This window comes from Oncorhynchus keta, chromosome 32, assembly GCF_023373465.1.
Source record: "Oncorhynchus keta strain PuntledgeMale-10-30-2019 chromosome 32, Oket_V2, whole genome shotgun sequence".
Lineage (NCBI taxonomy): Eukaryota > Metazoa > Chordata > Actinopteri > Salmoniformes > Salmonidae > Oncorhynchus > Oncorhynchus keta.
The window spans coordinates 31,752,420-31,770,147 of NC_068452.1; the positions used below are offsets into that span (position 1 = coordinate 31,752,420).

A 17,728-nucleotide genomic window follows, 5' to 3' on the forward strand; every position below is an offset into this window, starting at 1 on the left:
AGGATCAGAATGTGTCCACACACACACACACACACACACACACACACACACACACACACACACACACACACACACACACACACACACACACACACACACACACACACACACACACACACACACACACACACACTTAATCATAACATAGCAACCATTTTAATGCTTGTCACCCTCCTTGTCTATCCTAATCATCTACAGAACCCATGACTGCTTCATACTTTGGAGAACAGACCAGCACAGACATTCAAGCCTGTTTTCCACTCCTCCTTGTGGAGTTGTTTCTCTATATGTTCACCATCAGGTACGCCAGCCAGCCATGCTTTCTGAAAGCTGTACTGGGCTGGTTAATGATAGTGGCAGGGCGACTGCTCTGATGCCCTGCATTATGAGGAGCTGGTGCGATTAGCCGCCAAACCCACTCTATGGGCCCAGGGTCAAGGTGTGTGAGAGTGGTCTTATCTGGCGGGAGCAGAAAGCAGGTGTGTGGCTGTTCTCCGGCAGGAAGCAGGGGTCTCCATAGTGAGAATATGTTACATACTGTAGGAGATATTAGGAACGTCCAGATCTCCCTGCCAGGACAGCTGCCCTAAATCGTCTACAGAGTGCTGCGCTGCAAAGACAGAGAACAGCCACTTGTTTACTACTTAGCTTTATGCACCAACTCTAGCTATTATCATCCTATACTTTCAGATTAAGAACATTTCGTTTTCTATGTTGCAATTCAGCCTATTTATATTTCGACTGATAAATTCAATAGGTGTATATCATAATGTAGTTTTCTTGGCAATTGACAAGAAGTCACTTATGTACAACTATCATCAATGATTTTAAGCCTCCTTAGTGAGCGGAGACGAGACTGTCAGCTCAACTGACTGCATTGTTCTCGTACAGTAGACAGTTCTGTACACAGTGATCTGGCACGAAGAACAGTTGGAGGATGTGACAAGTACAGCATGCAGTGCTGATAATGCTGAGTGTTATTTCATCCACACATGGCCATTGTGTAAATGCCTTTATGAGTCAGTCAAGGGGAAAAACATAACAAAAAGGAGAGAGTACTTTTCACATCTGAACAAAGCAGGAACTCGCTGAGGCTTTTCTCTTTTCAATTAGCTTTGAGAAATGCCGTTATTGTTCTGCCAAAAGCTTCAGTCCCATTTCCCAAGGTGACTGCCAGATGAGAAGTGAGCAAGTCAAATAATTGGGATGGGCTATTGCACTGTTTCCCCCTGATCTACTCAAACAGTGGTTTGAAAAACAAAGGAAGACATTTTGGACAAAGAGTGGAGGAAATGTGTGGAGGTGAGAGGCAAGGTCAAAATGTGAGTGAGATTTGTGTTAGAAGTTTGTACGTCAACGCTGTCTTTACTCTTGAAGAAATAGTAATTGTCATCAGACCAACAGACAATACCTTTTAGGTGCGGTCGTCCCAGTGTCACGAATCCAGAGGAGATGAAGTTATGATCAAGTTGGCCTTGGCGGAAGTTCTCTTTCCCGTAGTGCCCTGTGAGAGAAATGCAGAGTTAAGATGGCATGAGATGACCAATACCATTTATCTGACCGAGACAATTCACTAAGCATATCCGTTGCTGATTTTCGTTCCAACCCTCACACACGAAATCACAAACAACTGTGTACACATATCAGAGTTTGGGAAACTCTTAATACCTCCAACCACCCTAGTTAATGAACGTATTACATGATGCATTAGCCTCATTCCTGAGTTAGCTGAATAGCTGTTCACGGCAGTTTGTCTTTTATGGAGTCTTAGTTCAGTTCAGCCAGTACTCTGACAGATAGTGAGGAGGCCTCTGTATTTCACTTCCTCTTTGGCTCAGACAACTGGAAAAGGAACAGGGGCACAGAGGGAAAGGAAGGTTTCACATTAACAATTTATGCTGTCTGATGTACACTCAGGATCATCACCACCGCAAAAGGTCTCCCCAAAGCTGCGAGCTGGGGGAGCTAGTGAAGACCTTCCCTTCTCATATCGCTCACAAATTAAACAAAGATGCCCATTCAGGGTCAAAAGCCCTGCCCTTTTGCCAAAGCAGGTAAAACATTCAAACTTTAATTGGATGGCAAAATGTCTTTCAGGCTTGGGCACGTGACCCTGAAGATCAGTGATGAGATTCTAAAGAACCCTTCTAACCGAGACACTCTCCTGTGTTTTAAAACGGATTCATTCCATCCTCAACTTATACAGTACAACACTTTTACCCCACATAGACCTACACTATGGAGGGACCTTATATAATTGATTCATACACTGTGTAATTGGATCTATCTTCATTATCATGACAGCTGCATTGCAGTACTGCATCTATGAAATGTCAGTTTATAAAAAAGGTGCCTTGCAACAAAACATTTCATCCTGAATTTCCTTGGTCTTAAAGATCACTATGTAACATAATTTGTTCCAAGATGATATAGTGTGTCTGGCTGGAACAAGTCCTGTAATTGAGAGTGCAGAGATCCACAATGGACCGTCAAAGTGCCGGCCAGCAGTCTGACAACCTCCATTTGTCCTGCCAATCCAACACCAAAATGTTGTGCACAAAAAGATGCAGGTAGGCTGAGAAAGTGAGTATGTATCAGGCAGTGAAAGCTTAAGCTGAAAATAGAGGAGAAACAACATGACGGTCTGTCTTAGAAAGGCCTATTGAGTTCCCCTCCCCTAGCTCTCTTCCTTCCTGTTAGTGCCAGTCTGCATTAGCTGGCAAATAGTTCAACAGCCTCATCTCAATGGAGCAACTTCAAAGTCAATAGCGTCACTCAGACCTTTGGGCCATAGAGGCAGAGATCGAACAGCATTTCAAATGATCATAATGAGAAGGAACACCTGGGACCATTAGCCCTGGTCCTCATTACACTGACGTTTGACACAGGCCTGAGCTCTCTAAAGCCTGTTTGGTTCTGTTTTCAAGCCCAATGGATACTGTAAACTGATTGCTGAAACATTTTATCCATCACTGTTACTTTGGGATTTTCATACTAAAGAAACAAGTAAATACTTAATGACTCTCAGGATTTAAGAAGTTGACTGTGTCCAATTTATGCTGAATAGAAAGAGGCGTTTATGTGCAAGTTTTTTTTTAAAAATCTGTTCAAAGTATGCCTTCATGAAGTGTTCTTGGCTTAGAATAATACCAAAGGGAAAACAACTACAACACATACAGTGCATTCGGAAAGTATTCAGACCTCTTCCCTTTTTCCACATTACAGCCTTATTCTAAAATGGATTAAATCATTTACACAGTCTACACAGAATACCCCATAAAAAACAGAAGTACCTTATAAGTATTCAGACCCTTTCGATTAGACTTCGACATTGAGCTCAGGTGCATCCTGTTTCCATTGATCATCCTTGAGTTGTTTCTACAACTTGATTGGAGTCCACCTGTGGTAAATTCAATTGATTGGACATGACTTGGAAAGGCGTGGCACACCTGTCTATATAAGGTCCCACAGTTGACAGTGCATGTCAGAGAAAAAGCCTTGAGGTCGAAGGAATTGTTCATAGAGCTGCAAGGAAGGATTGTGTCGAGGTACAGATCTGGGGAAGGGTACCAAAACATTTCTGCATCATTGAAGGTCCCCAAAAACACAGTGGCCTCCATCATTCTTAAATGGAAGAAGTTTGGAATCACCAAGACTCTTCCTAGAGCTGGCCTCCCAGCCAAACTGAGCAATCGGGGGAGAAGTGCCTTGGTCAGGGAGGTGACCAAGAAACTGATGGTCACTCTGAAAGTGCAAAGAGTTCCTCTGTGGAGATGGGAGAACCATCCAGAAGGACAACCATCTCTGCAACCCTCCACCAATCAGGCCTTTATGGTAGAGTGGCCAGACGGAAGCCACTCCTCAGTAAAAGGCACGTGACAGCCTGCTTAGAGTTTGCCAAAAGGAACCTAAATGACTCTCAGACCATGAGAACAAAGGTGGAACTCTTTGGCCTGAATGCCAAGCGTCACGTCTGGAGGAAACCTGGCACCATCCCTATGGTGAAGCATGGTGGTGGCAGCATCATGCAGTGGGGATGTTTTTCAGTGGCAGGGACTGGGAGACTCGTCAGGATTGAGGGGAAGATGAACAGAGCAATGTACAGAGAGATCCTTGATGAAAACGTGCTCCACAGTGCTCAGGACCTCAGACTGGTGCGAAGGTTCACCTTCCAACAGGACAATGACCCTAAGCAGCCAATACAATGCAGGATTGGCTTCATAACAAGTCTCTGAATACCCTTTAGTGGCCCAGCCAGAGGCGGACGAATCAATTTTAGAATAAGGCTGTAACGTAACAAAATGTGGAAAAAGTGAAGGGGTCTGAATATTTTCCGAATGCACTGTATCCCTGCCAGTGTTTGACAAGCTGTGATGGGGATAATCAGCTTTCTAACCTTGGTCTACTCTAAGGACAGCGCCTAAGGGCTGAATTCAGGTTCTACTGTATGAGACGTTGACTATGTTCTTATGCTGAAATATACTGATACATTATCTTGAAAGGGTCATTTAACTGATTTTCCTTAGAACATAATATATTTCCAAGTGTAAAAATAAAACAACGTAGAATACAATCTGAATTGTGAAAAACAGATATATTCATATGAGGATCTCATGTATTACTGCAGATTCCCAGGTATATCCACATATAACCTACATGAGCCACCAAAGACACCAACTAGCACTGTAATACAGTATGTAATGAATTACTGTATGTGTTGAGGCTAGTTCAGTCAAGGCCAGTTTAACCCAATATAGTACACCTGATGCCAGACTTGGGGGAGACACGTACAGTATTTCACAACAGAAAGATGAGTCGTGTCAGAAGGAGGCCACAAGGGATGAAGACCAATTGCAGGACTGACATGAACCCAAACAAAATAGTCAGCCTCTAGGGTATCCTTGGTAGTCCACAATCTCTTAATGTAAAACACTGGGGAAGTATGCAGCATAGTCCACAATCTCTTAATGTAAAACACTGGGGAAGTATGCAGCATAGTCCACAATCTCTTAATGTAAAACACTGGGGAAGTTAGCAGGATAGTCCACAATCTCTTAATGTTAAACACCAGGGAAGTATCTCCCATAGTCCACAATCTCTTAATGTTAAACACTGGGGAAGTTAGCAGGATAGTCCACAATCTCTTAATGTTAAACACCAGGGAAATATCCACCATAGTCCACAATCTCTTAATGTTAAACACCAGGGAAGTATCCACCATAGTCCACAATCTCTTAATGTAAAACACCAGGGAAGTATCCACCATAGTCCACAATCTCTTAATGTAAAACACCAGGGAAGTATCCACCATAGTCCACAATCTCTTAATGTAAAACACCAGGGAAGTATCCACCATAGTCCACAATCTCTTAATGTTAAACACCAGGGAAGTATCCACCATAGTCCACAATCTCTTAATGTTAAACACCAGGGAAGTATCCACCATAGTCCACAATCTCTTAATGTTAAACACCAGGGAAGTATCCACCATAGTCCACAATCTCTTAATGTTAAACACCAGGGAAGTATCCACCATAGTCCACAATCTCTTAATGTAAAACACCAGGGAAGTATCTCCCATAGTCCACAATCTCTTAATGTTAAACACCAGGGAAGTATCCACCATAGTCCACAATCTCTTAATGTTAAACACCAGGGAAGTATCCACCATAGTCCACAATCTCTTAATGTTAAACACCAGGGAAGTATCCACCATAGTCCACAATCTCTTAATGTTAAACACCAGGGAAGTATCCACCATAGTCCACAATCTCTTAATGTTAAACACCAGGGAAGTATCCAGCATTGTCCACAATCTCTTAATGGTAAACACCGGGGTGTCATGGTAGTCTTGAGGTCACTTCAGGGTTAACATTATTGATTAATGAAGCACAGTGAAAGCTGTTAGAGGGGATGAAAGCCAATAAGGGGTTAGACAATCCTAGTTTTGGACAACTGTATGGCAGTCAAAGTGGTTATTGATTCCAATGAGAATTATTGAAGTGTCAAGTGCTGGAATTCAGGCAAACATAACTGTAACTACCTCTGTTGGCTAGCCCTTACAGTAGTTTCATTTAATAAACTGCACATACCAGCAGCTGTGGCTTTTGTGGCTCGAGTCAAGTCTGAGAAAAGCGGCTCACATCCCATGGTGTAGCACGTAACAGTTCTCCTCTGACACAATCCCTGGATGAGGAGGAGTCTCTACTTTGACACGAGAGTGAAACATAACACTGAATCTGGGACACCATACCAGGGCACTTAGCAAGTGATCCCCGGAGCAGGGATCTGGAGACCGGATAAAAGAAGGAGGAACAGCGATGCAAGACCGAATTATCTCAGGACAAAAGCCATGTGTCTCCCGAAGAACATGTTAAGTTGCATCTCCATTTTGAGCCAATGCTGAGTAGGCTTATGGAACCCCAGCATGAAAATAGACTCAGCCGAGGCCCTTTGTCTAAACTGCTATATCGTTTTCAGTCTTTAAAAAATATACTTAAGTAGCAGGGCCCCCATCATCAGTTTGGGGGAGTAGTGAACTACATGTGGTTTAACTAGCAATTTAAATACATTTTTACAGCAGCTTTGTGGTAGTTGACCTAAATTCAAATCTTGGTAGTGTTGTCATGTAGTAGGCAACTTCGTAGGCAACTTTTTTTGCCATGTAGTGTCGTAGTTTACTACTGTAACTACACACCACTTTTTTTTTCAAAAATAAAATATTGGTGAAGTAGGCAAGAATTGCCCTTATTTTTCAGCATCAAACCTGCCTAATTCTCACTTGAAACACTTTTTTTTGTGCCTAATTCCACATGTTTGAGTTTAATAGGCCAGAATACACATTCTGTTAACATCTGACTCCAGAGTGATATGTTCTTGCAATTTGCAGTCTGTGACATTTCAGATTCAGGTATGATACTTTTTCGCTAAGTAGTTTGGTTGTAGTGACCTACTTTTTAAAAGTAACTTTAAGGTTAGCTTTAGTGTAGTTTAACTTACAATAGTGTGAAGTAACTGGTAGCTCATTAATTATATTTTCAGAGTAGCTTCCCCAACACTGCCCATCATCTATTTCAGTGTGTGTGTCAAAGACCATTTTAACCATTAATGAAAGCAATAAGGTCCCACTTTACCATGCAAAGGTTGCATACCATAGAAATAACATTGTTGTACACATGTCAGCCAAGTATAATGACAGTAGTTATATATACTGTTACATAGAAGTGTGTACAATGGAGATTACTGTGTAGTCATAAAAAGCTATTGAAAGTCCATAATAGAATGTCTCCTTATTCAGTCATCCCTGCTTGTCTCGTTTCTATGGGATTTCTATAATCTACCTCCACAATTCCTACCAATCACTACTGTCTATATGAAATTCAGACTGGATCTCCACCACTCAGAGAACGTAACTGAGGGCAAAGAATATGGCTTTAATAACACCTTCTCTATTATGTTCTCATGACATTTACATTGAACCTTGTTTAATTTGATCTAACTATTTAACATAACCTCTGTTTCCATAGTAACTCTGTCATCTTGGGTATCGATTTTATACAGAGAAAGGACTTTGATTCAACTCATAGTGCACCATGCAGCTTACTAGAGGTAAAGACCATTTCAGAAACTATGCTTAGGACAAATACAGTTTGAATCATTTTTGCAAGATATTCTTGGATATGTGAAGTAAAAACAGTGCAGGTACCCACCATGGTTTGCTAGCATGGTGTGAACTGGGGTGTAATGGTTCTTGGATGTTCGGAGAGGTGTGTCCATGTCTTTGGGTGAACCCTCCAATGCTGCAATATTTTCATTCTCCTTATTTAGTCCTTGTTGCCTCAAAATGTCTGCAAGGGCTCTGCAAAAGAAATGTAAAAACACAGATGTAATTTTTGCATTTTCAGACTATACAAACAGAACCAGAAATACTTTCCTGTTTTCAATCACCGACAACCATTATTCTCAACATCCCCAGAAGGTCTACTTAATTTATTTAGTTACATACAGCTCCAATTGTGTTGGTGGAGCTCCAGAACCAGGCACAGTGTGAAGTGTAATTACACCCAAGGTGGCCGACAGGCCAGGTTTCAATACTGAGCCACACTGAGTTCAGATGGGCCTTTCCCTTCAGGCCAAGGGAAGACAGCTAAAGCCATTCATCAATGTTCCTTGAAGAATGTTCTGCTAGAGCTATACGCCCCCACTACTAAGGTTCAAATGGGAATCTAACTCCTACCAAGTTACCAATTTTCAAGGGCTCTACACAAAGCATCTTGCTATCACCATTTTCAACATTGGTCCCCATTGAAGTATAGTGGTGAGGATGGTGGACATATTGGTTTCTTCAAAGAGCTGAAAGGGTAATGTAACTGTGTCAAAGTCGACCTGAGTCAACTTCTTTCCATAACTCTCTGTGACTTTGGGAGCTATTTATTAATAGCCTTTCCCTTCTAGGATGGGCACACTTTAACCATATCCTTTCCACAGACTGAGGCGACCTGGTTTTCATCGCCCCAGTTGACTACTTTGCGTCTTGTATGGCAGGAACACGTTCAACCAGTCCCACACAGTGGAGGAATAGAGGTGCTTTTAAAAAAATATTGTGTTTGAAAACCCCAAAGTCTAGATCTGTCACAGTTTCCTCTCCTACAAAATCTCTTCGGTAAATCATGTTTCAATAGCACCAGTACATTCCTATGTACGGGAAGGGGAAAAACATCTACAAGAAATGGGAACGTATAAAATAATCTTCAAACGATACACCCATCATCCATCGAGGGAGTGAAGTAAATACTGTAAAGAAGAGAAGTGAAAATAAATTGTAATTCCCTTTACACTGCACTTGCAGCACATGACAGAGGATGTAGTTCAGTCTTGTTGGTTATCAGAGGGACTTGCCTCCGCAGTGAAATTGGATTTTTTTCTCATTTTGTTTCTATTTGAACACATTTCTACATTGTGAAAAGAGATAAGGAAGACTAGAATGTGTTTACAGATATGGTGACATGTTATTTGAGTCTGTTATTTCAGACTGAGACAGAGATTGAATTATTATGAGCATGTGGTGTAGATGTTCAACAAGTCTATCATCTGCATTCTAAACGCATTAGTTTAGTTTATTAGGATCCCATTAGCTACTGCACATGCAGCAGCTACTCTTCCTGGGGTACACATACAATGTACAAATACATGACAAAGTACAGAACAGTTATAGACAAGAAAAACACAAGATATTACATTAAATCCAAATGAAAAATGCACATAAAAATAAGAGTTATATATTTGAATGGGACCAAGAGACAACAGTATTTATGTGATACAACATACATTTTTTGTCCGTTTTTTAAACCTAAACTTACTTTTTGTCTGAGTAACCTCTTGTGGCAGAGCATTCCACAATGACATGGCTCTAAACATACAGTAACTGAGCGATGCATTAAATCTGTCTTTGGTTTGGGTACTGTGAAGAAACCCATAGTGGCGTATCTGGTGGAGTATGTACAGTATGTCTGTTTGAAGTGTATGCATATAGATTATACAAGTGGTTAGGCATTTTCAACACACACACATTTCTTAAAAAGACTCGAAGAGAAGTAACATTTCTCCTCAACCCTCAACCATGACAGACTCATGCATGCTGTTGATGTTAGTTCTGTGTGTACAGTCAAGGGCAAGGCGTGCTGCTTTGTTTTGAGCCAACTGCAGCTTTGCTAGGTCTTTGTTTGCTGCACCGGGCCATTTTCCAATTAAAATCGGTTCAAAAGCATTGGGGAGAAAAAAATGGAAACCAAAGTGAATTTCTACTCCCCTTGGATCCTGAACTCCACAAAATGTTTGTCAAGCCATGATTCATGGCTGAATGAATATGTTAGAAAAGAATTGCAGCATTGAACCTGCCTATCAGGTTGTCAGTAATCTCGGTTGACGCAGAAATAAAATCTCTTGTAATTTGGTCAGATGCTCGAGGACCAGTACCAGTACCAATTAGGTTTACATAGTCGGTCCATGAGAGAATAGGTTGTCAGGAACACCAACAACATGAATATTCCCAATGTGAGCAGAGAGAAGGATATCACTGACATGCCAACCACTAATGGAGTAAAAGCAGAGACTGGAGAAGAAATAAATCCATATAAGTGTGCTTTACATGCTTTACAGTTATACAAGAGACATTGCAAAGTCATACTATCTCACCTACCTCACCCAATCTGCTTTCTCTGCCCAATATTATGGTAAAATCACTCTAAAAATACATATTCAATCTCACTGCATGCAGGTCAATTTAGAAATCCCTTTTGAATGTATTGGAACTGACTCTCACCGGCCTAACAAAACCTAATACATACTCAATCTGAGAGTAGATACTTTTTTGCAACAGATCCATCTTAAATTGCATCCAGGTTTGCTTTTGAGAAAGTGATCAATATAGACCACTCAAATCCCTGGCTTTGGCTTTCACTCGACATTTATTGTGCCTCCGTGAAGGTCACAGAAGAAACAACAAAGGTCTGCCAATGCCTTAGCATTCCCCTCACAATCCATCCCCAGTCACTGAGATAAAACTCTGAGTCACTTTACAGGGCTAAATACATTTAAACCATTGCCTAGTATATAGTTAATCCCATGTTCTAGACAGGGTTATCAGCATGGATGTCTCAAGCCACAGAAGTCGTTTTTTCTCCCCGGCAGAGATCATTGTTACCAAATGTGCCAAATGATTGTTGGAAATAAATCATTAAAAAAGCTATTGAATGTCCACTAGGCAATGTCACCTCGTTTAGTCATCCCTACTCTGGCTGCATTTACACATGCAGCCCAATTCTGATTTCATTTGAAAATTGGTCTTTTGACCAGTCACATGAGATATTTTTACATTATATATATATATTCTATTTAAAAAAAAAATAATAATAATATATATATATATATATATTATTTTTTAAATAGAATTTTACCCCCCTTTCTCCCCAATTTTGTGGTATCCAATTGTTAGTAGTTACTATCTTGTCTCATCGCTACAACTCTCGTACGGGCTCGGGAGAGACGAAGGTCGAAAGCCATGCGTCCTCCGAAACACAACCCAACCAAGCCGCACTGCTTCTTAACACAGCACGCATCCAACTCGGAAGCCAGCCGCACCAATGTGTCGGAGGAAACACCGTGCACCTGGCGACCTGGTTAGCGTGCACTGCGCCCGGCCCGCCACAGGAGTCGCTGGTGCGCAATGAGACAAGGATATCCCTACTGGCCAAACCCTCCATAACACGGATGACGCTAGGCCAATTGTGTGTCGCCCCACGGACCTCCCAGTGCCCTAGACCACTGCACTACCCGGGAGGCCCTACATTATATATTTTTTGAGCTGATCTGATTGGTCAAAAGACAAATTAGTAAAGAAAAAAATCAGAATTGGACAGCATCTGTCTCATCTCTCTCACCACCACTCATACTGATGTGGTGGTGGCAGTAAGCATCTCCATTTGAAAGTACGCCCCAAGGCTAGGATAGGAGAGCATTAAGGGGCCAGAAATCCTCACAGTCTCCTCAGTTCTGAGTACTGAGATGGAGGTACTGCCACAGCCTCAGAAGTCTAATAGTCTTTAGTGGGATCAAAGTGAGCCGTTTGGTAGGTTGCATGAAATAGCTTTGACTAGAACTGTAGGAATACACTAGAGACAGACAGATATTGGTATCATATTTCTACTTGTACTGTCATCGTTGAAACTGTCAAGGTAATGGCTTGGCTTGCATTTAAGGATTGTATATTTGAATGTCACTCTACGAGCAGACAAATGTGTCTGAGAACATTATCTCGTAAACCAAAGACCTGTACTTGACACCATCTTTTGGTGTGACTATTAAATCAATAGCTATTGAGGTTGTAAATATGACCATGAATTTTCGAAAGAAAAATGAATGGGGGGCACTTATCCAAGCCTTGTTCTCATATCTATATTTTGTCAACAGAACCGTCCACCTGAAAGATTTCTCTTCAGAACCAGATGTTTAATAAACTGAGGGGAACAAAAAGGTTTCCTTTCTACTGCTTTGATATGCATTGTTCAGCTAGGAGTCAATGACATTTGACAGGCTGAAGTATGGACTTCTAACAACAGTGTGAGTGTGACTCATCTAACAGCAGATGTATTAATGCAGAAAACAGGTGCTGAGGTTAACGGATGTTGTGGAAGAGAGACAGATCTATGGTTGTAGATCCCTGTCATGACAAGATGACAGTGTCATCCTCGGAGCTTACCCCATACTGAACATCTGGCCACCGCTACAGTTCAAGCTGCATTTAACTCCAGACAAAGGTCTTCCAGTCTGCTAGACCAGCCACTATATCCATTAGGGGTGTGGTACAAATGATCTCTAGAGGAGAAACATACATTTTCTATCTAGGGTTGATGCCATGGGAGGGGCTTGCTTAAGAATGGGGACAAATTCATGCTGCATGGACTCTGAGAACAATCCATCTGAATTCCAATCACTACCTTGATTTTATGGAGCCAGCAGGTAACGAGGGTACAGAAGCCAGTCCTAGCAAGGCACAATTAGCCTCACATGGGCTTTAATCAAGATCTTAGCTTTGGCTGAACAGGTAGATAACCCCCTCTGCTATGGGCACCATTAGACAACCACAATGATTGGCTAACCACATGTGGTTTCGCCACCCAAACCATCTCTTTGGGTACTCTCTTGTTATAGTTTTTATTGCAAGGCATAGGTATACTACTCACATATAACACTGTGAGTGAATGAGATAGCTGCTGGCTTAATCTGCTAAATTCATCATGGCGAGCACAAAATCCCTAACATACTCCTCCACTTCAGAAGGTTAACTGTCTTTCAATTCAGACTAAGGTACACTAGTTACTCTCCTAGCTCTAGGACGTGCTTAACAATATAGTCAAGGCTTCTAATGTGTCATGGAAAAAATCACCAGCTTCAATCATTTTGGAGGCAATACGCTATTTTCAGCACCTATCCAAATACTTAGAAATTGTTGGAGAGTGCCTGATTATAAGGATTAGTGGAACAGTATGCATTCATTCCATTCATAGGGACATAATATAATGAATACATTGAGACACTGATTCCTCGGCAGTTAGATGTATTCCACCATAATGTGTTTATCTCATACTTTCCCAACAGCAGTCCATCCATGGGCCATTATCCCGTAAGATACAAAGCCAATCAAAAGAAGGGAGAGTGACATCTGTTCAGTATGTCCTCTGGGTTGTTAGCAGTGAAGCAACCCAACCTTGCTCTTAGTCTGAATGTTATACTGTGACCATGAATGTGATGCCTTTTCTTTGACAGAGCCATTCAATTCCACACCTGCCTCATGGAGGTTTGTTTGTGCTGCTGATGAAAACGGAGCAATACTTTAGTTGACAAGAGACATTTAATGTTCCAATGTATGGTGGTGGTTGTGGTAGTAGTAGTGGTGGTGGTAGTGGTGAATCGGGTTGACTGTCACTTGGGGGTTGTGTATATCTGCATAAGAGAGGTACTTGAAAAGGAGTTGATTGTAATGATCAGTTGTCCTTTGTGTAATGGCTTGCAGGTGATGTAACAGTATTTTCCAGAGAGGAATGAAACTGAGCATCATTGTGAATTATGGCTTCATCCCTATTGAAAAGGTTGAGAATATATGTGGTCAGATTTCTATGCATCATTGTGATGAAGTGCTCATGATTTAGTCTATTCACAAATCTAATTTAGCTTTCTATACCCACTGTACACATTTTTTACTGACATCAGCGGACTTTTCATGTCTGTGAAAGCTGAAGCTGGTGTTTCATAACAGTGATTGCACACACAATCATACCCCCCCCCACACACACACACACACACACTGACACACAGAGGAAAAAAAGTGGCCCCATAATAAATGGGGTTAATTCTTAACCTGAATGTCAGGGTGACTCACCTATGGACATTCATTTCCTGAGGGGGCTTGGTTGCTTTGTCGTAGGCAACTTTTGCAGAAACTCCGATGAGGATGATAAAAGCTATGACACCACAGGTGATGTATACCGTTGTGTTAGTCTGATCCAAGTCAGGGTCGTAAGTGTCACCTGTTGGTGCCGGGGAGGGAGGCTGCGTTTTGATCCAATCTGGGGTGTTATAATTTGTGCAAGTTTTCTGTTCTATGCGTTTCCCTTTTTCTGCACAGCAATAGCGCAGGAAACAACTTCCACAACAGTAGCGGTGCTCGGTGTTGTTGCACTCGAACACTTTATCGTACGCTCCGCTCACGTCGTAGTAGCCCAGGCACGTGTCATGGGTAGCGATCGAAGGTGCCTGGACCTGAGTGTTTCGCCGCGGAACCGCAGTAGGCGCCTCCGTGCCGTTCACCTCCTTCATCTTCTGATTCCGCTTTGGAGCGTTTTTCTTCTTGTTGGCTGTAGCCGCGCACAGTACATTCAGCGGGTCCAAGTAAATCAAAAGAAGCAGAAGATGCTGTATCCCCATGATTTGAGGTTGTATGTCTTTGCTGATGCGATCGTTTGCCCCCCACTTTTTTAGTTGTATGCTTTCTCTCCTCACACGAAGACCTCTGCTTCTTTACCTAGCCGTGCTCCTGCCACTGACCCAGTCTTGTGGCTGTCCACATGGGTTCATTTCCGAAGCCCTTTTCCAACTGTCCACTGCTGAAAGTGTCATGCTCTGGTTGAGGGAAGGACGCTTCTTGCACCAATCAATTGCGGTCGGACGACCGTGTCACACACTGTGCAGCATCCTCCGAATATAAGTGGAGTTCTGTGGTCATCGGGGGACTTTTGGGTGGAGGAAGTGTCATTTGGATTCAGCTTGAGAAATGGGCTGAAGAATCCCCTCCGGCTGTCTCCGACAATGCCATCTACCATAAGTATATCTTTATTAGCAAAGCTCTAAATCTTGCACAGTTGAACGCTGATTGTTTTCTGTAGAGAAAGCAGGAGAGAAAGACAGAGGATTCAGTAAATTCCTACTGTAAAAAAAAAACTTTGTTAAAAGAAAAAAAGGAACAAACATTTTGCACAAGAAAAATAACATAACCATCTGTACCAAATTAAATCTAATTTTATGAATTGCGTATCAATGCCTACTAAACAGACGCATATGAACGCGCTAAAACAATTCTGCTCAGTCAAACAAACGTTCCCTCGCAGACGCGCGAACTGTTTCAGCACCATGGACAGCGCAACCCAGCGCGGACACTATGCGGATATATCCTTGAGTAGTTCTTGGTGCTATGCTTTCTAGTTTTGAATGTCCACTTCAAAGTTATAACGCAGACAAATAAAACGTCTTAACTCATTTTACAGAGAAATAGCCTAACATATTCAATGCTGGTAGTTTCCCCCCTCTTTTCATGTACGAAGTTGACTTTCCTCCAGCTCCATTCATGGAGAGAAGAAGGCGAATCTAACGAAACTTTTGCACAAACAAGACAACCAAAATCACACAGCAACGAAACAGATAAGCACTTACCCGTTGATGGTGTCCGGCAACTGGTTCTCTCGATTCTGCCACAGACTGAACCAAAGTACCTCAGCTCCGCGTGAGACCCCGCTCTGCTCCGACCCGACTCCATCCATCACTCCCCCCTCCACATGAGCGCATCTACGTCACCAATACAGGTACCTCAGTTAATTAGAAATCGGCCCCTGACAGCAGTGTGCTCTGTCATGCCTACAGGCTGCACTCAGTAATCTGGATCATTCTAGAACTGCATTAGAGCTTTCTCTTTCAGAGTGCGACGTTGGTGGTGTAAATCTTCGCTCTACTGCACAATGATGCCTTCACTCATACCATGTAACAGCAGCATGTTGCAATTGTTGGTGCTTCTATATAGTTGGCTTTTATTATGCCCTATTATGCGAGAGATTGGGAATTATCTGCTTTAGGTAATACAATAACATGCCACAATATGATGCTAATACACAGTTTAACATGTCATGATAGCAGAGTTTGTCTCCAGGCCATTGGAATGTTCCATTCTGGTGTTCAGAAAAGTGGCTATATTTCCTAAGACATTGATATCTAATCTGGAATGTGGCTCGCTGGAAAGAGAGACCACATACATTACAACGGAAAGCAGTTGGTTAATATTCAGTGAAAAAGCTGCATTAAAGCTAACACACTTACTTATGGGAGGCTCCAGAAACCGCAGTAGCCTAATTTTCAATGAAAGACACTGCATCATGTTCAACCTCCATGTAATTTTGGAAGAGGCAGTGGAGACTGAAAAAGAACAATGGCCTACATAATTGACTTCAGCCCCTAGTTCAGTGGAGGTTCCTGGGAGACCTTGTGCAATCTAAATCTAACAATCCTTATCGTTTCAGAGAACTCTACATATTTGATGTACTTTCCCACCTCATTTTTCATTTGACAGGTTTGTGTACTTTCAGTTGTGTTTGCCCCATATTACAGTATGAGTATAACGCTATGATGAGATACTATTACTCTCCAAGCACATTAAGTTACTTTGTGGCCCATGGTTTAATGAGGTAGCCTTTTTTAACCTTGTCCACACGTTGAGTTGCATGTTGAAAACAGCGAGGCCTTTGAAATGAAATCCATAAACTCCACACTGCCCTGACAGTGTTCAGAAGCTAATATGACAAGGAGAAAAGAAAAGGGCACAGGGCTTTTGATAAATGTGTTTCTTCACTGGATGCTATGGATGGCAGCATTTGCAAATTAGCCCCCCGACTCTCTGTCAGTCAAAATGACACATCAAATGTCATATCGAGCACAAAGGGAAGAAGGATTGTCCATTAATGTTTAACAGCTTAGTGCGGAGAAAGCTAGCCTCAGCAAAAAGCATTGACAGGTAACGACTGGGTCGACATTGGCTCAGGAATAATGAGACTATTCCTCCGAAGAATGAAATCATTAGGGTCCCAACCTGGGAATTCTGCTCTCTTGTTTTCTCCCAATTAAGAGGAATGAGCAACATCTTGAAACAACAACTAATTGGAAGCAATACTGTCTAATGTTATATTTTCTCCAAACAGAAGACTAAGTGACAATAATGAGGTGTCATTGTTATGACATCATGAATATGCCCCACCTACTGCACCACATCTGTTTGCTGTGTGTCTAAAAACCGTCTCTTTCAATCAGGGACTGTATGTGGATCTCTTTTTGGGCTTCAGCTCAGAGCATAACCAAAATGTCTGCCCCAGTTCTTATGCTAAACAGAGTAGTGTGTAATGTTGAAATGTTTGGGTATTTTTGAGTTAATGGAACTGTCCAAATTTTTATCAAAAAAGCAAATACTCTTTGAAAAATTAATTGATTTTAAGGCATTTGTATAAGATTTTATAAGATTTGAATTCCTAGAAGTACCATCAGCCCACATCCGTATATTCCAAAGTCACAAAATCATTGAGTCTGGAAGGGTTATGCTAAATCTACATGAATGTCCTCTGAGATGCAGAAGTAAACCCACTTCAAACTACCAATACACCTTTCAATTTAATGAGAACATATGTAATGGCACCCTATCTCCCTCATTTTGACAGGCCCAAGTGATCTCCTCTCAAGAGCAGATAGGCATGGGGAAATTAGCCAATGTTATCAGCGCTGATGTTATCAAAGTTAGTCATTTGGGGCATACTAGGCAGCTTCTGTGTGGCCTACTCCTTATCTCCAATTTGAGAGTAAAGCCAGAACGGCATAATTGTTAATGACTTCAAACACTTTTGCCGTATCTATATGGTTGCTT

The 17,728-nt window shown here is 41.8% G+C and overlaps 1 protein-coding gene across 4 annotated transcripts in view; it reads right to left on the reverse strand.

The window, feature by feature from the left end:
• The window catches only part of LOC118365626 (protein shisa-6-like), a 68,277-nt gene extending 52,614 nt beyond the window's left edge, over positions 1-15,663 (reverse strand). For 3 of the 4 annotated variants that reach the window (XM_052491358.1, XM_052491359.1, XM_052491357.1), the window contains exons 1-5: positions 15,484-15,663; positions 13,937-14,933; positions 7,710-7,858; positions 1,412-1,504; positions 539-610 (exon numbers count right to left, since the gene is read on the reverse strand). In XM_052491358.1, the coding sequence (XP_052347318.1) occupies positions 539-610; positions 1,412-1,504; positions 7,710-7,858; positions 13,937-14,481 (859 nt within the window). In that variant the 5' untranslated portion in view covers positions 14,482-14,933; positions 15,484-15,663. The remainder of the gene's footprint in view (positions 1-538; positions 611-1,411; positions 1,505-7,709; positions 7,859-13,936; positions 14,934-15,483) is intronic. The other variant, XM_052491360.1, reaches the window with a different exon arrangement.
• Positions 15,664-17,728: the final 2,065 nt, after the last annotated feature.